Here is a 9,935-nt window from a genome sequence, read left to right on the forward strand (position 1 = left end):
GCCGATGGCGGCATCACGCGGCCGATGGCGGCATCAAGCGGCCGATGGCGGCATCACGCGGCCGATGGCGGCATCACGCGGCCAATGGCGGCATCACGCGGCCGCAGCATCGGCCTCTTGCTGCTGCATTGATCAGCACCTTCATCGCATAAACTCTGTTAATTAAAGCTGCCCGCTTCCTACCTGCTGCCTTTAAATTACTATTAATCTAATATTCTCAAAGCCGGCCGGCGCAAAGGAGGGGACTTATTAAAAAGTTGGTGAATTAAGGACTTTATAAAAACTTTGGTTATAAATAACCTGCATGGGCTCAATAATTAAAGCCATCAGGGGACGACAGGTGACCTGCGCTGCAATGATTACAGGCGGATCAATAGATCCTGATATTTATCATCTAATCAGGATTTTCACTGTTTCACCAGGAAACAGATTAAACCCACAGACTTCTGGGTAATAAACAAGTTAATATTTTAACGCTGTTTATCTTTTAATTAAAGAGCAGCAGGAGTGAAAACGCGTCCAGCTTATTGTGTCTCGCTGATGGATGTCCACCTGCAGAGGCTGCAGGATGTTTCTGAAAGGTGCGGCAGGTTAATGAGGACGTCTGTCAGTTCGGCTGAAAATCGGAGGAAAACGGAGACAAACGGCGGAGCGTCAGGCTGAGAGGAGTTAGTTTTATAAGGAAGGACAATAAAGTCATAATAGCAGCAGAACAGAAACACTTTCACCGGAAGAAAGTCAGGAAATTACTAGAAAAAAGTCGTTTTAATGGGAGCTAATGTTCAACGTGTTGAAAGATAAAGCTTCCATAAAGCTCAGGAACTGAACGGTTTAAATGATCTGGATCAAAATAAACCTAAAACTCTTTCTACTGAGGGAAACTACAAAGAGACATGAAGATAAAAGTTTTATTTCCGTCGTTTTAATGGGAGTTAAWGTTCAACGTGTTGAAAGATGAAATTTTTCATTTACCAAATAACTTGACAAAATGCTCAACGTTTCTCATTTTAATGTATTTTTTACTACTTCATTCCACTAATGCTATGACTTTATTCTGGTAACATGAGTTGATCCGTTTAGTTTTGATTTTTCTTGAATTAGCATGAATTTGTGTTATCATGCTAATGTTAGCGTAGCATTTCCAGAAACTGCCCTGAACTGTAACAGAAAATGACATTTTAGACATTTGTTGACTCCCATATTTGTTTAGACACAAAAACAATAAAGTTTCTTATAGTTTAATTTTATTAAATCTACTCTAATGTAGAATCAGCTTTAGCTTCTTGTTCCGTCCTAAAAAACTCGGATCAGCACCAGGATGAAACATGTTGGTCTGGAAATCACAGAGTTTTTCTTTTTTCTTTTTTAGTAGAACAGGATGTAAATCTTGTCAGTTTTAATTACATTTTGTGTTTATTTCCATGACTTTAAACTCCTGGCAAATAAATGCTGAAAATATTTATTTCCACTTAAAAACGAATCAATCGTCAAATGAAATTCAAGCAAAGGTTGGAGAGAAGCCGACCTTCCTGAGGGATCAAAGTTCTGCGACTCGTTAAAGGCGGAGACGATTAACGAAGCTCTGCTGCACCGACTGAGGAGCTAACAAGGCGTCTGCTGATGGAGGAGCAGAGTCTGGACCTCAGGTCGGAGGCGGCCATGTTTACAGGTATCGACCCGACCGTCCGAACTGGTGACAACACTCCAAATAAATCCCGTTTAAAGCCGGTTCCTCATCCACAGCGGCGGCTTCCAGCGCTCCATCAATTCTCTGGGGATCAATAACTCTGATAAACCAAACACACATTCATCTGCGGCGCCGTCCGGCTGAAATCTGCTGAAATCTCTGATGTTCTCGGCCCAATTAGAAAGGTTGTGGCGCCTCTGTCCGGCCGGATCGGGCGGCGCTGCCGGTGGCCCCAGGGCCACACAGGGCCACACGGGGCCCCACAGGGCCACACGGGGGCCACGGGGCCACACGGCCCCACAGGGCCACACGGGTCCCCACAGGGCCACACGGGGCCCCCGGGGCCACACAGGGCCACACCGGGGCCAACGGGGGCCACAGGGCCCCCACAGGGCCACACGGGGCCCCCGGGGCCACACGGGGCCCCCGGGGCCACCAGGGCCACACGGGGGCCACAGGGCCCCACGGGGGCCACGGGGCCCCACAGGGCCACACGGGGCCCCACAGGGCCACACGGGGGCCACACGGGGGCCACACGGGGCCCCCAGGGCCACACACACTCAAAACTAGCCCTGCAATCACTTCTCAGCTTTTCACTGAACGTCAGAAACGCAAAATAAAAAAGTTAATATGTCAGCAGTTAATATGAATAAACTTCAGCGTTTTATTAGGATTTCATGCAAAAGAACATAAAAATAGTTTAACTGAAAATGATTCATGGTTTTATTTTTAAAAATGAGGCAACATGTAAGAATGAACATTTATAAGTAAAGAAATGTTCATTTGTGTGTAAATAATGAAATAAGAAACAAACATGAAACTCATCCATGTTTTAAAATGTTTTAAAATGTTTTAAAATGTTTCCAACACGAACCGAGACGTGAAAGATGTGGATTATAATCCAGTAGATTAGGAAGAAGCTTCATCAGCAGCTGAATGGGTTTGAAGCATCAACAGCAAAAGTCTGATCGGAGCAAAGCGTCAGCTCTGAGAAACGTGGATGCTAACATTAGCATTAGCTGCTACGTGTTTAGCATTGAGATGCTAACTTAAGCTACGCTAACTGCTAAGTGTTTTCCAGGGACCAATCAGATCGTATAGAAGCAGAAATGAACCTGCAGCTCCGCTGTTAGCGGATGAAGCTGTGCGTCAGATTTAAGGTCGTACCAGAAACGCACGACTTGAAAGGTTCCAGCAAGAAACTTATTTTTTTAATTAAATGCGATTAATTGCGTTAAAACTTTTAAAACACTAAAATCTATTTAATTAATTCATCAAAGGCTAATAGAATACATTTATATTTAAAATATTTTTACATCCAGAACAAGTTGAATATTAGATAAAGTCACAGTTCAGTTTGTAGAGCTAAAAACAAACCCAAAGTTTTATTCTTTCATTCAAATCCAAACTACTTCATAGACTTTGGCATCATAAACACAAACTATCACGTTCATTTGTGGCTCTAAACAGATTTAGCTGATTTGGACTGAAGGTAAAAAAGTCTGGATTTGAGTTTTCTGGCCCTTCTGATGATTTTAAAACTTCTGTAATGAATCAGCAGCTTCGGCTCCAGTGGAAACGTTTCCAGGAAACGGAGCGGCGCTTCTTAGCAGAACAGAAACTGAACAAATGACAAAAATAATTTAAATATTTTAAATAAAAATCCGTATTTTCTGCCCTCTGAAGGAGATTTAAAGCTGAGCATGTTTTCTGAAAGCCTCCAGGCTGGTTTTTTGCTCCCCTCGTTACGCTGACCTACATCCCAGCTGCACACCTGCAGCTCCTCCAGCGCTGCTGAGTCTGCAGCTCCGCCAGCTGCACGCGTTCCCTGCACCTGCATGCGGACGCGTCGCTCAGGACGCAGCGCTCCAGTCTTCACAGCTCCTGTGTTTCTGAGGAAATCCCTTTGATTTGTTGCAGCCGTTTGCTGCGATCGGACCAGCAGCTGATGCAACGCGGTGAGACGCGGCGCCGCGTCTGACAGGCGTTCATTAGGCCGGGGCGAGTCAACAGCAGCGCATCAAAGACGGCCGAGAAGAAAGAAAACKTTTCCTCCACTCATTATTTATCACCTCATCAACTAATGACGGCTGAAGTTAAGAGCAGAATTTGGGAAATTACACAGAGTTAAGAGCTGATCTGTTGCATTATGGGTAAGCAATCAAAGCTTTTCTGAACGTCTAAATAAGCAGAAAATAAAACAAATGAAGCTTTGCKGCTTTCACAGCTTTCAAGRTCAAACAAATCACAAATGTCTTCACAATAATGCATAAAACAGCAGGAGAAATTATTAAGAGGCAGAAGGTAAAAAGATGTTTTAAACTTCCATAAAGCTCAGGAACTGAACGGTTTAAATGATCTGGATCAAAATAAAACTAAAACTGTTTCTACTGAGGGAAACTACAAAGAGACATGAAGATAAAAGTTTGATTTCTGCCTTAAAAATGCTTTGTGATGTGAATATTTCTTTAAAAATACTCAGTTTCAATCCGGAGCTTCCAGAAAGTCACAGATCAGGTTCTGACCGTTTACTGGACCGAGACGAGGAGAGGAGTTACACTGTAAAACATGGCAACGTGATTTAACTGGAAACTCGAAAATAATTTAGGTTTTAACTCATAAATTTCATCAAGTTGATTTAAGAACAAGATGGAAACTTGTTTTTAAATCTCATTCATCTTCAGTTTGACTTAACACTGTAATTAAAAATCTAAATTAAAACACATAACAGTGTTCCTGATGAAGACGATGAGTCTTCATCGTGCTGCTCTGTCACATGAAACCCACTGAAGTTTGWTGAGATTCAAAGATGCAGATCATGGATGTAAAATCCAGGACTGACGTGTTTTTACCGCTCTGGTTCTATTTGCAACGTTCGCTTCCCTCCTGCAGGGCAGCCATTTTGAACCGTGGTGTGTTTGCTCACTCACGATGAACCCCGGCGCGCAGACGCAGGCTCCGCTCACGCCGTCGCAGTCGGCTCCGTTGGCGCAGCTGCACGGCTCCTTGCAGCCGTCGCCGTAGTAACCAGCGGGGCAGGTCTCGTTGCAGTRAAGCCCCGCCCATCCGGCGGCGCAGGTGCACTCCCCCGACAGCGGGTGGCAGCTGGGGGGGGAAGAGGCTCTTAGACCAGGGCGGCACAAAGTTTTCACATTAGGGGCGACAACTGAGAAGCTAAAATTATCCGTGGGACAAAAACAGACTTCTTTTGTTATGACGATGTAAAAATTATTCCAGTTCAGTTCATTTTATTTAACCCTAAAAAGTGACAACAAACAAACAAACAAACAAACAAACAAACAAACACACAAACAAACAAACAAACAAACAAACAAACAAACAAACAAACACACAAACAAACAAACAAACAAACAAACAAACAAACAAACAAACAAACAAACAAACCCATCATCCACCACAAAGGAACAGGCCGACCCTAAAACCCTAAAAACAAATTAAACAGGGAATATTCTGATGAAACTAGCAGAAATAATCAGTAAATAATTGAGGATGTTTTAGCTAAACTCCTTAGCGAAGCTACAGAAACACGAGTCGCTACGTTTGGTTTTAAACTTTCTCACTCAGCCCAGTTTAATCTGTCCGGTAAAAGTTACTGGATGCAACTAACCATTATTTTAGTTATTGATTTTCTGGTGATTAATTKATTAATCACGTAATAATAAATTAGCACATACAAGAAATTTATTAATCTTTTCTACACAATATTAGAAAAACATTGAAATATGCAAATATAGCTTTTTAAATCAGAAAATGGATAATTTAATGCCTGAAATGCAATAAAATCTGTATATTTTTGTACAGTTGGGCTTAATTACTGCTTTTTTTTGTGTTCTCCAGTTAACATTAATCGATTACTAAGTTAGTCGAGGATTTTAACCCTTTGCAGTCGAGGTCTAACTGGCCGTCCCAGTCTYTCTTCTCGCTATGAAGCCATGTAGCGATAGCTAGCTAAACTACTACTAMCCCTRCACACACCATGAACTCTAACTAARACACTTATAGTCTAAAAMACCCATYGAAACACTCTTAGTAAAATCCACAGCATCGCTGCRCCCTCGTCTCTTGCCGTATCCAAATCCCCCCCTCCTCTCTYTCCGCGTGTCTCTGTTCTACCTAGCAACAGACCGTCAACACGTTTTCATTGGTTGTTACGAAATGTGGTACATTTAGACCCCACAAAATAAGGTGGAAATGATCGATCTTATTTCTGGCTTTATTTTGAAGTAAATAACCACAAAACCAATATAAAAACACAMCTTTTATAAAGTTTGAAGTCCGTGCTGTCCAACAGAAATGAAAACTCGGTATGCCGTCTGTTATTACGAATCCTTATTAATGCGTCGCATGCTTGTACGCCGCACGGTGAGCAGCGACTAACTGATGGCTTCAGCCACGACATGTACGATCAAATTAAAATGAAAGCAAAACCCGTCGGTTGCTTTGTCAGTGAGAAGAAAAACTAGGATGAGAAAAAGTTCAGATAAAAGATAAATAGTTTGTGTTGTTGCTTAAGTTTTCATTTTTCAGATATTTCAATTTGCCTCATTTCACTTTAACTGGTTTCAGCGCTTCGCCAGCAGCAGCCGATGAAATAAAGTTCTGCTTTTCTTGAATTGTGGACGACGGCCGCACAGGATCTCTCTGAGGGCCGCAAAAGGCCCGCGGACCTCACTGTGGACATCCCAGTCAAACCACACAGGMTCACCGTGGAGCAGGCTGAGCGCCATGTGCTRTTTGCCCCACCTGAGCGTGTTGCTGCCCTTGCAGGGGCAGGTCTTGTCGCACAGCAGCCCGTAGAGGCCGGCGGGGCAGAAGCGGTCCTGGCAGCTGGGGCCCTTGAAGCCCTCGCCGCAGAGACACGCCCCGTTGATGTGGTAGCACCGGGCCCGGTTCAGGCAGTCGCACTTATGGGCGCACTGCGGGCCGTAGGTTCCCACCGGGCATTCCTCCTGGCACCTGGACAGGAACAGGAAGTTAGGTCATCATCCCGCTGCCATGGCAACCAGGAAACACCGTGACTGGCAGGTTTCACTTTTAATCCAATTTAAAAACTTTTCCGTCTTAAATAATCAGGTTTGCAATATTTGTTTACACTTTTTACATCTCGGTTTTATTAAATTCATTCATCTGAATTCATTCAACCCTAAAACATGTTGAACTTAATGAAAAACAGAAGAAAATACATGAAAATGTAATAAAAATACTAAAAACTACAAAAATGAATACAAAAAAACTAAATTAAATAAAAAAATATATACAACCAAAATAAGAAACATAATAGTCCAATTAATGGAAAGAAAAACAAACAAAAATAAAAATTAAAAGAAATTAAATGCTTAAAAAATAATCAGATAAGAAATAAAAATCAACATAAGAAACCAAATAAAACATCAAATGTAGAATTAAAATAAAAGGTATGAGAATAAATTAAAAGCTGAAGCTAAAATAAGGTTTTAAAATATAAAGATAATTTATAAAAGAAAAACATAAAACCTAAATATAAAAAATGTAAAATGTTGAAAAGATTGAAATGAGAAAAAAACAAACTCAAATAAAAAGGAAAATATGTAAAATACTTAACAAAAAATAAACAAAATACAGCCATAATAAGAAAATACATGAATAAAAACTCAAATATGAAAAATAAAACGAGAAATATAAAAAACAAACAAAACAGTGAAATCCTAACTGAACCATTTCTCCATCCCTTTTGCTGGTTAAACACAGAAACCAGCCAGAACCAGTGGAGGTCCAGTTCATGCCTGATGAATCAGATTATTGCTGATTTATTTTGTTTTCTGGAAATGAAAGCAGCTGTTTGCCTCCAGATGTTTCAGATCCTCCTGCAGCCCGTCACCGACGGCAACGCGTTTGACTTGCAGATGCCTGGTTGGGAGCTTTATTAGACACGGCGTTATTAAATGAATGCGGTCGACAAGGCGGGCGGCGCCGTAAATCCTCCTTTATGAAGGCTTTTATTGGAAGAGTTGCCGAGCGGCGTAAATCCAGCTGCAGGATCAGGAGGAGGAAGCAGTCCGCGCTGCCGGGAAAACCTTTTGTTGTGTTTATTAGCCTGCACTCAGTGATTAACGAGGCCCTGAAAATAATGGAAGCACCTGCCAGAGGAACATGACGGCAGATAATCAGTTAATGTTTTAATTCAACATGTAATTCAAGAGTCGGAATAAACTGGAGGAATCCTCCTGCTTTCCTCCAGAGGGCCTGATAAACTGAAGAACCTCTTCCTGACAGGAGCGCCTCAGGGACGGGACTCGGACCTCAGACTTCCAGCACAGGTCAGACTCCAATCACCACGGAAAGACTCGGATGACTCAGCTGTCGTCAGGCGGATCAGAGAAGCTGAGGGAGTCTCATCACCAGCTCCTGCAGTGGCAGCATCAGAACCAGGGATTCAAGCTGCTTCCTCCTGTTAGACCCGGTTCTACTGGAACCAGAACATCTGCTCCACCTCCAGCTGCTCTGAGTCAGACCAACCTGTTCCCCTCCTGGCCTGTGGGGGCGCTGCACCAAGAACCACTGAAGGAAACGACACRAAAACCTCTGAAGACRCTGAGAGCAACTTCCTTCYTCACCAGATGGAAACAAGATGGAGGATTTTAGCGGTTGGAGGATTTCTGCTGCTAGCGCTAGGCTAGCATGTTAGCTTTGGTTGGATTTACCCAGAATGCCTTGTGCTGTAGTCCACTTCCTGCTTTTGGAGTGRTCTCTGGTCCACTTGGCGTTCACATTCAAACCGAACCAGAGTTCACTTCAACCGAACCCAGCCTGAGGTCAAGAGGACCAGAGGTCAGAGGTCGATTAGCGCTCACACCAACCGGACCGGACTTTGACTAGGCAGATGGACTGGAGTTGGATTAAGGTGGACTGAACAGAGCTGGAGGGAATGAAGCCGCCTTAAAAAGCTCAACCAGCTGATACAGAAATCTGGTTCTGTTCTGTGGTTCATATATGAAAAACATTACGGACATGAGAGAGAGTGTCTTCAGTCAGAAGCGTTTGCAGACTGTCATACAGACTGCTACAGCAGCAGACATCAGCCTCAGCAATGACAGTTAAATCCCACTTATGGTTAATAAATGATTCTTTAAATTGAGTTTGTAGCTGAATGAATCTTTTTAGTACAGAAACATGAATAAACACTGAAAATCTAATTTTACACCAAGATAAAAATCTGAATATTTGAACAGATCTAACAATAAATGCTAGGAGTGGGTTTTAAATGTAAAGATTCGTCCTTCAAACATTCATGTATTATCCAGAGACAGATTAATGAGGCTGCTGTTGAACAATAAAACCAGCGCGGTGGCGGCGGCAGCGGCCTCTCAGGAGGTCAGCAGGCTCGGCGTTAAACCCGGCAGAGTTTCTGAGCGGCTGATGGAGGCGGCCGCGTCCGGCCCGCTGCATTCCTCACACGTCCAGCAGCAGAAACCATTAAGAAACAGACAAATCACTCAATTAAAGCGGCGCGGCGAGGACTTCTGTTGGGCGTCACGTTTAAATCACGCCGACTCTTATCTGGGCTGATTCCATTAGAACGCGGACGAGAGGAAGAGAAGCAGTCTGGGAATTATTCCATGTAGGCTAATTCAGCTGTCTGGAGCCCGGATGGATGGAGGTAATTTGGCTTGAATGAGAATAATGACGGGTGGAGCGGGGAGATGGAGGCCACAGGATGGAAGGGTTAAAGCTGGGCTGTCCAAGCTGGGGGGCGGGGGCCATTTCCAGCCCCCAGGCCGACTTCCTACGTCCTGATGCAGATGGAGACGTTTAATTTTTAATTATTACAGACATTTAATCCCAAACAAAGTCGCTCGTATCTGACTTCCACTCCAAAACGGACTTTGAAATAAATTCTGCTAAAATGGCTTCAGTGAAGAAAAGACTGAACCGGTTCCAGCTTTTACTGCTGAGACAAAAAAATTCAATCCAGAAGAATTTACAAAATGGATTACCTTTTTTTTAATAAGRTAAATGGATACACCCCTCGTTAAGCTTCGGACCGACGCTGATTTACACGTCTTCTTCCGACTTTATGTAACAAAGAGGCAGTGGTGACAAAATATGTACTGGCAGCAGGGGGCATCCGCTAATCCGCTAACGCACYWATAGCAAGGCTAATTTCCCTTTAGCAGTCTAGATAACTTTGAAAATGTTTAGCAAACTTAGCTTTAGCATCAGCTTCCCTTAATTACCATGATGGTGTAGC

At 43.1% G+C, this 9,935-nt stretch overlaps 1 protein-coding gene across 1 annotated transcript in view; it reads right to left on the bottom strand.

Moving 5' to 3' along the window:
• Positions 1–9,935, bottom strand: part of LOC103460131 (multiple epidermal growth factor-like domains protein 11) — a gene marked incomplete at its 5' end in the record, with an annotated part of 84,203 nt that overhangs the window by 33,817 nt on the left and 40,451 nt on the right. Inside the window, 2 exons of the mRNA XM_017303095.1 lie at positions 4,618–4,792; positions 6,452–6,664. Of these exons, the coding sequence (XP_017158584.1) occupies positions 4,618–4,792; positions 6,452–6,664 (388 nt within the window). The remainder of the gene's footprint in view (positions 1–4,617; positions 4,793–6,451; positions 6,665–9,935) is intronic.

Source organism: Poecilia reticulata, unplaced genomic scaffold (assembly GCF_000633615.1).
Source record: "Poecilia reticulata strain Guanapo unplaced genomic scaffold, Guppy_female_1.0+MT scaffold_181, whole genome shotgun sequence".
Classification (NCBI taxonomy): domain Eukaryota; kingdom Metazoa; phylum Chordata; class Actinopteri; order Cyprinodontiformes; family Poeciliidae; genus Poecilia; species Poecilia reticulata.